The 15,685-nt window shown below is 46.9% G+C and overlaps 1 protein-coding gene across 2 annotated transcripts in view; it reads right to left on the bottom strand.

Moving 5' to 3' along the window:
• Nucleotides 1-15,685, bottom strand: part of APBA2 (amyloid beta precursor protein binding family A member 2) — a 63,357-nt gene that overhangs the window by 31,681 nt on the left and 15,991 nt on the right. For both annotated transcript variants that reach the window (XM_007456422.1, XM_007456423.1), the window contains exons 2-3: nucleotides 14,134-14,214; nucleotides 13,036-13,072 (exon numbers count right to left, since the gene is read on the bottom strand). In XM_007456422.1, coding sequence (XP_007456484.1) covers nucleotides 13,036-13,072; nucleotides 14,134-14,214 — 118 coding nt within the window. The remainder of the gene's footprint in view (nucleotides 1-13,035; nucleotides 13,073-14,133; nucleotides 14,215-15,685) is intronic.

Raw genomic sequence — 15,685 nt, 5'->3', positions numbered from 1 at the left:
GGCAGGGGGGGGGGGGGGGGGGGGCGCGGCGAGGGGTGCTTCAGCTTCACAGCCACAGCTCTCAACTCCAATCACCAAATGCAGAACCAAGGATCAAACGGCTTCATTCTAAGACTAAAGCAGCTGGCCCTGCATGTTTGGGTGTAAACTGTCCTTATTTTGCTCAACTCTTGAATGAATCTGAAGCTGAGACAGAACAACAAAAGAACAGAGAGAGAGGTTTGAAAGAGATTTGGTCACCCCAGAGGGTGATTCCTCCATTAACTATCTTTGCATGACAATACATGTACATGCATGTATCAGAATGTCCCTGCACAGCCTGGATAAGAAAAAGTAAGGCGCTCAGTGTGTTCCCCGCTGGAGGAAGCCTTCATCTGAAACACCCGTTGGAGAACCAGACGCCCCACTGGCTTCTCTGAACAGGGAAGGGGTGGGAGGTCCCCAGGGCCATGCCTTGGAGCCCCCGGCCCTGCCACCTTTGGGGGGGTTATCCTGAAGGTGGGGGGTGGACAAGGCTTCCAGCCAGTGGAATTCAGCTGTGCCTGCTGCTCCCTGGGGTCTTGGAGGGGGTGGCCGGGTGGAGCCAGGGCACAGCCTTGGATGGGACTGTGGGTGTGAGTCCAGAAAGCCTCCGAGTGCAGCCCCACCCCAACACACCAGACTCCTGGGCAACTTCCATTCCATCTGGCCTGCAACAAGCTCATGAAGCAGACCTCAGTGTCCTAATTTTACAAAGAAGCACGGTCTATGTGGAGTCAAATAATTTTGCCCAAGATCAGTCACTGACTCAGGCACAAAGCATTTCTAAGTTCTTTCCACGAGGCCCTGTGTGACCAAAGACACGGAGCCCACAGTCACAAAGCAGATGCATCAGGATGGCCCATGGTGAGTGGCACAGACAGAACAGTGGCCAGGGAGGAGCAGCAGGGAAGCCCGCCCTTGGGAGGGATCTGGGGCGGCTGCCCTCTGAGCTGAGCTCTGGAGGGTGAAAGGGAATCAACAAGCCACAGAGGGAGAGGAGGAGAGAGCTTCTCAGGCTGAGGCAAGAACAGGTGCAAAGGCCCTGGGGTGGCAGGGAGATGTGCAAACTGCTGGATGCAGGGGGTGGGCCAGCAGTTAGGATAAACTGAGGTTGCAGAGCAAGTGCTGGCCAGATGTGAGGATCCTGGGGCCACACCCAGGACTGTCACTTCAGGGTATCAGTCAGGGAAGGATCCCAAGCTCTCTGCCTTTAGAAAGTAACTCAGGCTGCAGACAGACAAACAACATAGGGGAGGGAGGGAAAAAAGCTGGGAGGCTACTGAAGGAGTCCTAGCAAGCAAGTGATGATGAGGTTGATGATGGTGATGGTGATGGTGATGATGATGATGATGATGGTGGTGATAATGATAGTGATGATGATGATGATGGTGATAATGATGGTGGTCATAATGATAGTGATAGTGATGATGATGATGGTGATGATGATGATGGTGATAATGGTGATGATGATGGTGCTGGTGATGATGATGATGGTCCTGGTGATGATGATGGTGCTGGTGATGGTGATGATGGTGCTGGTAATGATGGTGGTGATAATGGTGATGCTGCTGCTGATGGTAATGATGGTGATGATGATGGTGCTGGTGATGATGGTGATGATGGTGATGATGATGATGGTGGTGGTGATAATGATGGTGATGATCATGGTGATGATGATCATGGTGATGATGGTGATGGTGATGATGGTGGTGATGATGGTGGTGATGGTGGCGATGGTGCTGGTCCTGGTGATGGTGCTGGTGGTGTTGGTGATGACGGTGGTGATAATGATGGTGATGATCATGGTGATGACGGTGATGATGATGATGGTGATGATGGTGCTGATGATGGTGATGATGATGATGATGGTGATGATGATGATGGTGATGGTGATGATGGTGATGATGATGTGGAACAGGGTGATGAACAGACAGCAACAGACTGATTCACCCTTCAGGTTCAATCAGTAGGACCTGGAGGGGGCCTGGAGGGGGCTTGGAGGAGGAAGGATGGAGAGCTAGAGAGCTCACTGCAGGGCTGGATGGATACAGCTGCTACTCACTGAGAAGAGGACCCTGGGAGAGTTCTGAGCTTAGGGGGTGGGGAGGATTCTGAGCAAGTTTAGTGGCAGGAGCCTGGAGTCCCCAGAAAGAAGCTCAGGGGGCAGCTGGACTCAGGAGTCCCAGGGAACTGCATGTCGGTGCCAAGTAAAGCTACAGGCATGGGAGAATCACCAAGGGCAGGAGGGAGCCGGGTGGGGGCAGGGCTCTGCTGAGCTCCGACGCTCTCTGTCCAGGCGGTAGAAGGTGACCAGCAAAACAGACAAAGAAGGGCACACAGAGAAGGTGGAGGGCGGCCAGGAAAAGAAGGGCCTTAGATAGGGAGGCATGCCCAGCTGTGCGGCACTGGTGGGAGGAGAAAGGTGCCCCAGTGCTTATGGGGCAGTGACCTTGCATATGGGTTGAGGGGTGTGAGGGAGGAACAGAGAAGGAGGCAGCCAGTCCCAAGTCCCAGTTAAGAAGCAGAGGAAGTGAGCATGGGGGTGTGGGCAGACGCAGGGCAGGATACTGTGTTCAGAAGCCAGTGGCCAGAAGCGTGGAAGATACAGGGGAGGAAAGATGTCAGATGGGCTGGGGATCCAAAAGGCAGAGGGGGACCTGACTCCACCGGGAGGAGGGGCATAGCCCTGACTGGACAGAGCGGGAAGGATAGACAGGGAGCAGGCGGGGCACGGAGGCCACATCCAGGAAGCACCCAGATCATAGAAGAGCCGGCCTGGGAAGGGCCTGGAACAGGGAGAGGAGGCAAGAGGGAGGAACATGAGACTGGGCAGACCCGGGGGTGGTGTCTGGCCCCGAGTGGGCTCTGCCTGCCCCCAATACCTTGCCCACCGCATCAGCCTGTCCCAGAGCCAGATGGCCCAACACAGACAGGGCGGTGCCTCTGAGAAGCCGTGCAAGGGTAAAGGTGATCCTGTAAGGCTGATGTAAAAGAGAAGACGCTGTCTGAAAGCCAGACCATGGGACACTCGCTGGGAGAGGCCATGCCTGGGCCTGCAGGCAGGTGGCAGCATCACTGAGGAAAGGGCTGAGGGATCCACAGGGCGGAGCATTAGACACTGGCTGGAGATAAAGTCACTGACCACTGGGAGGAAACGACTCAAAAACAGGGAGTCAAGGAACAAAAGGTCCAAGCCAAACCTGATACAGTGCATAAATCTGCCCACGACAGGTCGTGGGCAGAAGCTTCTTGTACTTGGGAGAACTCCTTCCCAGAAAAAGCAGAATGAATACGAAAACTGCGGGGGTTACCCAACTCATTATCCAAGAAAGGGGAAGATATGCTTAGAAGAAAAGTATGTGAAATGTCAAAAATGCTTATCTGCAGTGAGAGGAAAGGACTGAGGGGAGAGGGGCGATAGGGAAAGGAACTGAATATCTGTACATATACGCTGTTATGTATGTTTGATTTTTGAACCATGTAAGTACTTTATATAATTATAAAACGAGATTAAATTTTAAAAAGTAAATTCCTAAGATTTAAAAGAAAAATGAATCTAAATGTGTATCCAGTTATGACCTAATCATAAAGAGAAGAACCATTCCGAATGATTGTCAAATGCAGTGATTTGCTGGTACATCCCTTGTGAGCTATACTCTAAAGACAAAAGTCAGTGCAAACAAATCTTTACTTTATCTATACTGTAATCCAGTGTCCTCGGTGACACTGGTATTGCTATTCTGTGACTGCTGTATGATTAGTGGAATAAAACAAATGCAGAATTATGTTGGTGACCTTGAGACTGGGGATTTGGGACAAAGGAAAAGGAAGATACAAATGTAAAAAACCCTATAGTGCTAGCAAAGCATCAGTATGAATCATGATGTATTTTATCTTAAAAATATACAGAATATTAGTTACTTATATATACATATGGGTAATTAATTATCCCCAAAGTTAGCAGCTAAAATGATACACATTTATTATCTCAGTTTCTTTGGGTGGGGAATCTGGGTGTGGCTTAACTGGATGACTCTGGTCAGGGTCTCTCTCAAGGCTGGAATCACCATGACAATCAGGGCTGTAGCCATCTTAATAGGAGAGGATCCACTTCCAAGTTCACTTACAGGGCTGCTGGCCAGAGACCCCACGTGGGCATCTATCTGACAGAGCCACTCACAACGTGGCAGAGTAGGCAAGCAAGAGAGAGCAGGAAAGAAGTCACAGGCTCTCTGTAACCTAATCTTGGGAAGGACATCCCTTCTGTCATATTCTGTCCACTAGAAGTGAGTCAATAAGTCCAACCTGCTCTCAAGGGGAGAGGTTACCCAAGGCCACAAATACCAGCAGGTGGGGCTCACTGGGAACCATCCCACCACAGATACATTTCTTACCCTTCTGGCCAAATCAGTAGCAATGAGCACCCACAGTGAGCAGATTATAGTCTCTAAGTACGAGTTCCCAGGGCTCCTGTTAGAAACAACTTGTCCTAGTCCTGAAGCGAGAGGTGTTTAAGATGAGCCTGGAATATCTAGTCATACCAGAAAGCCAGGAAGCTACCAAAGACGACAGGGGTCACGTTGACAGGACTCGGGAAGCAACCTCGGGAGGCTCCCACTGGCCAAAGACAGGGCAACCTCAACGCCAATAAGGATAATATCCACGACGCAGTGTGACACGCCAACCATGCTTCGACCCTGGAGTGCCTGATGGTGCTGATCTTTAGAGGTTGTTAGGGAAACTTATTAATTTAAAAATTTTTAAATAAAGAGAAGGAATCAAGTAGTTAACTAGCTTTTCCTATATGAACTGTACTCTGGGTAACTGAATATTTGACAAGGGCAAGTTTCTCTGCAGAGGAAAACTCCAGATAATCAAGAAGAAATGAGAAATGATGGAACTAGAACACCATCATTTTGCAACCTCTCAGCAATTACTGGATCTAGACAACGATCATTAATGGCTGCTAATATTACAAAGAGAGAAACAAAGAACCAGCATGTGCCTCCTGATGGAAAAACACAATAGCTATGAAGGTTGGGGTTTTTTGCCCGAAACAACCAGACTAAATCTGATCAAGCCTCTTTATCTAAACACCCAACATGTTACAGCAATAACCCCAGGAGGATGCAATCAGCAAAACCCAGGCTGCAGGGCACTCCATGAAACAAATGATACAGATTCTTCCACAAGAGCAGAAACAAAAATACTGTAAATGAGAAAAAAGAGAGATGGATAGAGAACCTATAAAATAAGACACATAAGAGAATGGGACACATAGCTGATCTCAATGCATGGCCCTTGTCTGGACCCTCATACAGATAAGCACACTGTCATCTGGGGGAAGGCAAACACTGCCTGGGGATTTAATGATACAACGAAATGATTATTTGATTTTAGTTGTGGTAATAGTACTGCAGTATCTTTAAACACTAACTTCATATCTTTTAGAGATACATATTCGAAACATTTAAAGAGGATAGTGAGATCTGAGGTTTGCTTTAGAATAATCTAGGAGAAGGTGGGGCTATAGATGAAGCAAGACTGGCCGTGAGCAGGTTGAGACTGAACTCGAGGGACAGGAAGTTCATCACAGTATTCTCTCTTCTTTTGTATACGTTGGAAATTTTTTATGACAAAAAATTAAAAGGATGTATATCTCCCCAAAAGGCATCATTTTAAAAGAAATCACTATTCTAGAGCATTGTTCCTTGTTTTCTACCCAATCAATTAGACAAGAGGAAAAAGTAACAGAAAACAAGAGTGGAAGCAGCAAAAATCATTCTTATTTGCAGACGGCATGACTGTGTACCAAGAAAAACCCAAGAAAACAACTAAAAATCTACTCAAAAAAGAAAAGAATTCATTAAGGCAGTTGTTCCAAATTTAATATATTAAAAAATCAATAGCTTTCTTTGTAGCTACAAACAGTAATATGTTAGAAAAAATAACGAAACAAGAGATAAGATTTACAAAAGCAATAAAAGGGATAAAACACCAAGGAATAAACTAACAACATGTGTGTTGGATTTTTACGAAAAAAATTTTATTGATGAAGATAAACAAGCTTGAATAAATGGAAAGATAAGCCCTTTTCGGGCTAAGATTCTATATTGTAAAGCTGACACTTCCCCTATATAGATAAATTTAATGCATGGCATGCCAAATTCAAAAACCAATAGGAATTTTTATTGCATAACCAGATAAACTGATTCTACAGTTTCTATGGAATAATAAATATGCAAGAGGATCCAGGGAATTTGTGATCAGGAATGATGGTGGCAAGGGAAAGAACTAGCTGTACCAGGGAATAAAATGCAGCATAAATCCAGGAAAGCAAGCAGCCTGCTTCGGGAACCTGAGTGGGCAAATCAGTGTAACAGATCCAGAGACAGCCCTACATGTACATGGCAAATTTAATGTATGATGAAGGCTGCATTTGAAACCAGTGGAAAAAAAGATTCATTGAATAGCTTTGGCACAACTGGTTAGCTGTCTCATTTGAAATGTAACTTTTCCTGGATCCATATACCAAAATAAATTCCAAATAAATCAAATATTTAATTAATTCAAAATAAAATCATAAAAGCTCTAGAAGAAAACTTTATCTTAAAAATATCTTAGGACTGTGAAGGTCATACTAATCTCAAAAACTCAGTAACCTCAATGAATACACTTGACTACATAAAATGTTCAGCAAATTTTAAAATGTACAAAAAAAACAAACAAAAAGAAATTCATAAGACAACTGTAACCTGGGGGAAACTTTTGCAATATAAATCAAAGGGCTAACTTCCTTTATATGTAAAGAACAGCACAAATAAATAAGAAACACCAAAAATCTGATAGAGGGATGGACAAAGGAAATAAACATGCAATGCACAGGGAAAGAAACACAAACAGCTTATAGGCATAGGAAAATGGTATCTGGGATTCACTTCTGATGGAAAATATGCACGTGAAACTACCAAGATACTACTTTCCACCCATCAGCCTGGGGCTAAGAGCAAACGGGGGGATGGCACACAGTACAGGTGACCCACATGCTCACACATGATGGAGAGCCATGTGACCTCTCTACCTCTTGGGAAAGCAATCTGGTCATCTTTATCCAAGCAGGCATGATGCTAACCCGTAACCCCGCTCTATCCAGGAAGTGCTTTTCCAAAACAACTCACACCATGGGACTTCCCTGGTGGGGCAGTGGTTAAGAATCTGCCTGCCAATGCAGGGGACACAGGTTTGCGCCCTGGTCCGGGAAGATTCTACATGCCGTGGAGCAACTATGCCCATGTGCCACAACTACTGAGCCTGCGCTCTAGAACCCGTGAGCCACAACTACTGAGGCCTGCGCCCCTAGAGCCCGTGTTCCACAACAAGAGAAGCCACTGCAATGAGAAGTGCACAGCAACGAAGACGAGCCCAACACAACTAGAGAAAGTCTGCGCACAGCAACAAAGACCCAATGCAACCAAAAAAAAAAGGAAGAAAGAAAAGAAAAGAAAAGAACTCAACTCACACCTGATCACAAGCACTCACCCACGAGGCTGCTCAGTGCTGCACAGAGTGGAAACCATGTAACCATCAGTCCAGAGGGGGCTGATTAATACCCCATCGTAGGGCATCCTAGGGCCACGTCACTGAATCCTGTGTTACCACTTGAATAATTAGGTGAATTTATAGTTGTTGTCTCTACCAAGAAATCTATCAAGAAGTGAAATCTACCAAGAAGTGAGAGAACTAAGTGCAGACCCATGTGGCCCGTATCTATTTTAAGAAAAAGGTCTACAATCAACTATACTTCAATAAAATATTAAAAAATAAATAAAAAGCTCTATGTATAGTCTTATATATGTCCAGGAAATTTCTGGCAGGATTCACAGGAAATTTAACAACGGCTTCTACTGCAGAGAGGGATTAGGGGTCTGGGATGTGCAGATAGAAAAGGGGAAGGTACCACAGGGATTTCCAGGGTAGCAATCATTTTTCAATCTTATGGCTCTTGGATTGATCCAAGCACTATTCACAGAAAGCTTAACAAACCTCTATTGGTGAATAAATGTTCCCATTTAAAAACAGGTCCAAGCCCTATTCATGCAGACCAAATAGAATACTGGAGACAAGATCTCACATGGTTTTGTTTGTTTCTAACAAGGAGAAGTCTTTTTGGTTTTCCTAAGCCCTCTATGGAACGCTCCGCTCCCTTCTGGCTCCCACCCTCTGGCCAATAGCACCCCGGACCACATGTCCACCCCGGCCTGCTCTGGGCTCGGGAGCCCTGCCCCTGTCACAGGCTGACAAGGAGGAGGTGAGAGCTGCCTTCAACTTAAGAGTCTTATCTGGACAGGTTCACCCCAACTGCTTACTTGAAGAGCAAACCAAGGCTCAGATCTGAAGTGCCCAGTGTATGGATATAGCCAAGTGGCTTCATCACCACTGTGAGGACCCCTCAGAGAGGGAAGGTGTGAGGTGAGCTGAGCCCGAGGTCTGGAAGTCGGGGGATGAGGCCCCCATGATCTCCCAGCACCCACGGTGGGACATTGACAGGTTCAGACAACAGGGTGTAAGGACCCCTTTAAGGGGCCCTGGACTGGAGGACCAGCGGCATCTGAGCATGAGCCCAGGGTCTTGGTGGGGTGTGGGTGGTCCAGGACACCTCACGGGAGCCTTGGCTGCTGGACCAGGGGGAGAGCAGTGTGAGGAACAGAACACCATCTATCAGCCTTTGTTTGGTGCTGAAGCTGCTGCTGTGGGGCTCCATTGCCCGAGACCAGTACCAGACTTTGGGTTTTAATAAGCACATGTCTGGTTTGATAGAAAAGCTAGACTTTCACATATACTCGTTCAGAAGCAGGTGACCCTCTGGCCCACGTGGACGCACGCTGCCACCTCCACGGCCCACGGGAGGGAACATCCTGGCGTTCCTGCTACTCCTTGCCACCTGGGATGCCTCCCCATGGGACGGTGGGAGAGCTCTGTGCAGGGGTCCACCCTCCACAGGTACCCTGCAGTGTCAACCTTCCAAACCAAGAGGATCCGAGAGGGCCAGCATCTTCCCACAGACGGTGGTCACCAGGGGGGCCTCTTCCCTCAATGACTTGGTGACTCTGAGCCTGAGTGGGGCCAGCAGCTCTGATATCCAGAAGGTTATCCTCAGTGGACTCCCCAGAACTGGAGCTGTGCATCTTCACCAGGTGAAGGCGCCCCCACTCCTGCTGCACCCGGCGGGCTGCTCGGACAGTACAACAGGGCGCGGCGAGCTCAGACCCCAGCCCGGTTCCCAGCCCAGGTTCCCATCCCGGCTGTGTAGGGGTCACCTGGCCATGCGCCCTCTCTGAGCCTCGGTTTACTCATCTGTGGCAGCACCGTCCCTGCGGGTTGTTAGGAGGTCACCGAGTCAGCATGGTTAAGGCGTCAGCGCCGTGCCGGGCCTGCGTAGCACTGACAAGGACTATCTGGCCCGTTACTGATGGTGTTGAATGAAGAGGTATTAGGGAGTCAGGAAACCAGCTCAGCGAGCTGCTTTCAAGTACCCAGCGGGCTGTCAAGTACCCAGACATGCGTCCAAGGCCCGGCTCCACCCTTTGGAAGCCATGGGGCCTCGGAGGAGCCTCACTGCTTCCTAACCTGTGAGTTAGGCTGATGTGAAGGAGATGCACAGGGCCCAGCACAGGGACTGGCACACACCCAGCGCCTGAGACATGTGAAGACGGCATCACTGTAACTGTTAACTATCATCTTTCATTATTATTAACAACACAGGATGTGAAGTAAGGCATGAGTTGGGACTGAAGGCTCTCCCTCATCAAGGTTCCAGGAAGGTTTCCCACAGCGCAGAGCCGGCAGAAGGCCCACTCCTCCTCAAGGTCACAGCGGGTCTTCTCAGCCCTTGAGACCTTGGGCTGCAGGACTGAACGTGCCCGAAGACTCCCCTGCACTTGGAATGCTCGCCTGCCAGACGGGGTGTGGCCGACACCGAGGGCATGTCCCCTCCAGCCCCCTCTCCAGACCTGCTCCCCTCCTTCCTGGAAGCCCAGTGGTCCAGGCAAGCCTGAGGTTCAGGGTGCAGTCACTGGCACATCCCTGGCCGATGGGAGACAAAGAGGTCATCAGGGACTTTAAGGTTCAACTAAACACTCAGAGTCATGAGGGCTCCTAAGTTCAACCAGACGTGGGGCTGCTTCCTCAGAGGGAATAAGGCAGGAAGCACAGTCTGCCGGCTGGATTCTTCCGAGAGTCCACGCAGTGTCCACACAGCCGCCCAGGGGCTCGACTCGAGCACGAGGGTAAGAAACGCCCATCAGGGAGGGTGTGTGGAGCCGTCCCAGTGTCCCAGGAGACACCTCTTACACTCACTCCATGGGTACGGCTTCCAGGGGCCCCTCGAGGGACACATGCGGTTACAAGGCACCCTCCATGGGAAGTCCAAAGCTTTGTACCCCCCAAAGATGCATCTTCCATCGAGACGCAGTCACCATCTTTCCCATCTCTACATGGCTGGTGTGGACTTTTGCCCTTTTCTCTCTGCTTCCTGCCCGGAACAGGAAGTGGTGTCCGGAAGGATATGGACACTGGCTGGGGCTGAGGTGACCCGCCCGAGGAGAAGGTCGATCCCCGTGTCACAAACCCATGGAGCCAGGAGCCACTCGCCTCTGGACCTCTGTACACAACAAGCTTCCCTGTTTGGACAAGCTCCCAGTAGGTGCATGGAAATACATTCCTAACTGATCAACGTGTCTAATTTGGGGGTGGTTTCCCCACATTCATTCCATCCTAGGGTGTTTCATCATTATCTCTTCCTGTTCCTGAGTCAGACTTTTGGTCCTTCAAGTCTTTGTCGAGTATGAATCCTCTGCTACGAAGGGGTGTGTGTTTGCTTTAAGATCGCTACGTTTTCGTAACAGTCGAAGGGTTTCTCTTCTATAGGACACTCTAAAGTAAGGCGGTCCACACTGGTTTGAGCTGGTCACAGGCAGCCTTAGCCAGTCTGGGTTGGTTGGAGGCAGCTGTTTTGATTTGGTCTAGAACAGTCAGCTGGTACAGAGCCGGGAGTCTTCTGGAAGTCTGACTGCTAGAGGTATGACTCAGGGCACCCAGGCACAAACTCTGCTTCCCGGTCCCTCCCCCTCCCCTCCCTGCAGGTATGAGGCTGATTCAAGCCAGGGGAGCTTCATGTGCAAATCATCCTCCCAGACAGTTTGAGGGAGTCCTGCCCAAATGGCGCCATGAAATATGTTGAAAAGTGAGCTTTGGGACTTCCCTAGAGGTGGTTAGGGCTCGGCACTTTCACTGTGGGGGGCCCGGGTTCAATCCCTGGTCGGGGAACTAAGATCCCACAAGCCGCGCGGAGTAGGCAAACAAAAAAGAAGAAAAGTGAGCTTCTTGGATCCACAAGAGCCTCCATCACCAGACCAGTGAACTGGCACAGCCCCATCCTGGCATCCTGATCACCAAGGAGACTGGAGCTGGGATGTACCACATCCTCCCCTATGAAGGAGATGCTGGGTCCTGCCAGTCACTGGGTCCTGGAACAACCACACTAGCAGGCTGGATTGGGATCATCATAATCTACTGGGACCTGATGAAAACCAGTGTGATCCAGTCTGAACCAGCTAAAATGTACCCCAAACCACATGTAAACTGCTGAGCGAAATCCATCTGAGCCTACTGGAATTGGTCAAAATGGGGTCAAGGCTATTTGAATTGTGTAATATTGGTTCCGACAGTTCAAAACTGGTTTTTATCCAGCTGGAACAACACCGATCCAGTATAACGTGGAACCAGTTGCAACTGGGTTGAGCCAGTAAATTCACTTTTAACCAGTTTGAGTTGGGCTAGCCTGATTTAAACCAGTCAGTCCCTTGAAAGGGAATTTGAGGGCTTCAGTTTCCCAGGTTTTTTTAGTTCTATACTAAAAAAGAAAACCAGGGTAGCGAAAGTCTAAAGTCACTTATTTCTGAAGATTAATTTACCTTGCTCGCATAAATATTCATAAAAATCAATCACCAGCTTATTGAAAGAATTAATAAACTTCACATTGTTTATTGTGACCCACTAGCAAGGGCAGGGATCAGCCTCCTAGCAAAGCAAAGATTCTGCTTTTAAGAGGCTCTTTACCGTGTGGTTGGAGGGCATCCTAAAGGAGGTGCCGGGGGTTCCCTGATGCCCTTCAGACAATAGCCAAGCAGGAGTGCTCCCCACACCAAAAGTGACACAGAACAGATCAGCTGGTTTGTTTTTTTTTTTTTTTTTTTTTTTTTTAAATGATACTATTCCCCGATTTAACTGATCTGGAGGTAAGTCCCAGTCATCGGCATATATGTCTAAAATTCTACTGTTACTCAGGGCTAAGAAACACTGCTTTGCATCCATAGGCGGGCCTCTCACTGTTGTGGCCTCTCCCGTTGCGGAGCACAGGCTCCGGACGCGCAGGCTCAGCGGCCATGGCTCACGGGCCCAGCCGCTCCGCGGCATGTGGGATCTTCCCGGACCGGGGCACGAACCCGTGTCCCCTGCATCAGCAGGCGGACTCTCAACCACTGCACCGCCAGGGAAGCCCTGGGTTGTTGTTTTTTTTAATTGAATGTTAAAATGCAATATTAACCTCCTCAAAAGAGACAGGAGAGTGGAAGGAAATGAGTCTTTAAAAAAAAAAAAAACTAGCGGTCTAAATTTGGATGCAATTATATCCACCCTAATCAAAAGTGTTAGATCATAATTAGCAGCTTATACAGAGACATTTCAATCTGTTAATTCAATCATCGTGTCATGTGTGAGGCCATTACTGAAAGTATAATTAAATGGGATGGTCTCCTGTTCCCTAATCAATTGGACCTTCTCCTCTCCCATTGAAGACGTGGGGCCGAGCACCTTGCCTTATTGTAGAACTGCCTTCCCCTTGAAGGTGTGTTTTCTACACAAGCTTTGTGGGAGAAAACCAAAAGTCAAAGTCCTATTTGCTTTGACATAAAAATATGTCAGCTGCCCCCTAAGAGAGAAAATTCAGTCACTTACCAGCCACAAAACTTGGAAATGATGCCACCTTCTTCGTCTGTTAGGAAATATGAAAACACACACAATAGGTTTAAGTAGTTGGCCCATAAGATCTAGGTTAAGATGATTAATTACCATAATTAACGGTGGTAATTAATTATGGTAATTAATTAATTACCATATATAATTAATCATGACTGGTCTTCCCAAGAAGTCGGCTCCTTACAGCAAACCAGTGTCCTTCCGGCGCCATGATGTTTGGGTGGGGTACATGTAACCAATTCTCATGGAAAACATGGGGTACAAAAGGCCATCAGCTAAAACCAGATTAGCATGTCACTGCTAGAAGGAATATACCCAGCGGTTCCCTAACTGGTGGGCATGAGAATTTCCAGGCACATCTTTAAAAGCAAGGAAGGAGATCAGGCGCCACTGCATGGGTGGCCACAGTTATTTCATCCAAGTTAGAAAATCCCATCCAAACCATGTTATCCAGAAAAGGGAAATAACTTGCTTAAAGCCTCATTCTAATAACCTCCCCATCATGGCAGTGAAAGTTTACATGGGATTGTTTTTTAAAACCACATTGTTGGTTTAGAACTGCGGTTCTCAACCCAAGTGATTTTTGTCCCCAAGGGGACATACGGCAATTTCTGTAGACATTTTTGGTTGTCACAACTGGGGGAGGAGGGCTGCTACTAGCATCTAGTGGGTAGAGGCCAGGGATGTGTCTAAACACCCTGCAGTGCAAAGAACGGCCCTTCACAACAAAGAAGGATCTGGCCCCAAATGTCAATGGTGCCACCCTTGAGTAATCCTGTTTTAGAACATGACTGTCAGATAATGGGATAGAATGAGTTTCTGTCAAATCGGGGAGCACCAATGACCCCCACGCACCAAATGCAACACATGGGCACACCGTGGTGTGGGTCTGAGTCAACAGGAAAGGGCCTTCCCTTCCTCGTCCTGCAGGGCCACCGGGCTTTGCTTGATGGGACACCCCCCCACCAGGCACTGGGTGGGACAAGAACCTGGTGAAGAGGGCGAGCCCATGAAGACAGGGTGGGCAGCTCCCACATCAGGGCCCTGGGCCAGAACTCTCTTCCTTGGAAAAATTACCTCTAGAATGTTGTTATTGTCAACAGGGCCATTGAGATCAGAGCGCTGCTGCTTCCTCGGCTGCTCCAAACCATTGCAAACCTGGAAACCGGGAAGTTAAAGACAAAGATGGTGTTTTCACACGTGAGAAAAAATAAAAATACAATAAAAAATAAATAAAAATTTAAATTAAAAAAAAGAAAAAGAAACCAAGACACAAAACTGGAGATACAATATGATATAATTTTGTAAAATGCATGTGTATATAGGTATGTGTGTGTGCATACAGATATAATTTAACTTTTCTGCCAATAATATGTATACTTTTATACTTCTAAAAAGTTATTTGAATCATATTTTCTAATTTCTAATTTCTTGTTTATTATTTTTAATTTTCTAATTTATTGTTTATTATTATTTTTAATTGTGGTAAAAAACATGTAACAGAAAGTCTGCCATCTTAACCATTCATAAGTGTACAGTTCAGTGGCATTAAGTACTCTCACATTATTATGCAATGATCACCATCCATCTCCAGAGCTCTTTTCATCTTACAAAACTGAAACTCTGTCCACTGACTCCCTATTCCCACCCCACCGCCAGCCCCCAGCAACCACCAGTTCCCGCTATCAATTCACTCTAAGGAGTGCATACAAGTGGGGTCATATAAGATTTGTCTTTTTGTGACTGGCTTACTTCACTGAGCATAATGTCCTCAAGGTTCATCCCTGTTTTAGCAGGTGTCAGAATGTCCTTCCATTTTAAGTCTGAATAATATTCCACCATTTATATAGACCACTCTTTGTTTATCCATTCATCAGTCCACGCACACCTGGGTTGCGTCCACCTTTTGGCTGTTGTGAATAATGCTGCTACAAACACCGGTGTACAAGTACCTCTCAGAGTTCCTGCTTTCAATTCTTGGGGTATATATATATATATATATATATAGCCAGAAGTAGGACTGCAGGATCATATGGTAATTTTATTTTTTATCTTTTGAGGAACCACCATACTGTTTTCCACAGCAGCTAAGCCATTTTACATTCCCAACAACAGTGTCCAAGGGTTAAAATTATATTTCTAACAAACTTAAATTCTTAGTTCAATGCAAATTCAAAAATCTAAATTCCTTAGTTAATGCAAATTAGTCAATCTACTACTAGAAAAATGCCCCAAGGACATAAGTCTTCTCTTAAGGAAGACATCAACCCAAAATTCCTCTTACTTCGATGAACAAAATTTAAAGTTTAGGTATATTTTCTCTACTTAAGTGCCCTGTACTATCCAGAAGATCTCTCCAGATCCAAGCACTGAAATCACTGTCCAAACCCCAAAGGAGGCTCTGGTGAGCCAGTATCTTAAGTCAAGTTCCAGAACTTTCTGGAAATAAATTATCAAGCAGTAACAATATGATGATGCCAATAACATTAATAAGTTTTATTTACAAATAAATAAATTTATATTATGAGCATATGCATACATTACACTTATATTTACATTATGTTTATTTATAAATAAGTAACATTATTGATCGCATCCTTTCCCATATGAGATGGATGTGCCCATTCCT

This window comes from Lipotes vexillifer, unplaced genomic scaffold, assembly GCF_000442215.2.
Source record: "Lipotes vexillifer unplaced genomic scaffold, Lipotes_vexillifer_v1.1 scaffold1467, whole genome shotgun sequence".
Taxonomy (NCBI): domain Eukaryota; kingdom Metazoa; phylum Chordata; class Mammalia; order Artiodactyla; family Lipotidae; genus Lipotes; species Lipotes vexillifer.
This window is presented reverse-complemented; position numbering and strand designations above follow the sequence as displayed.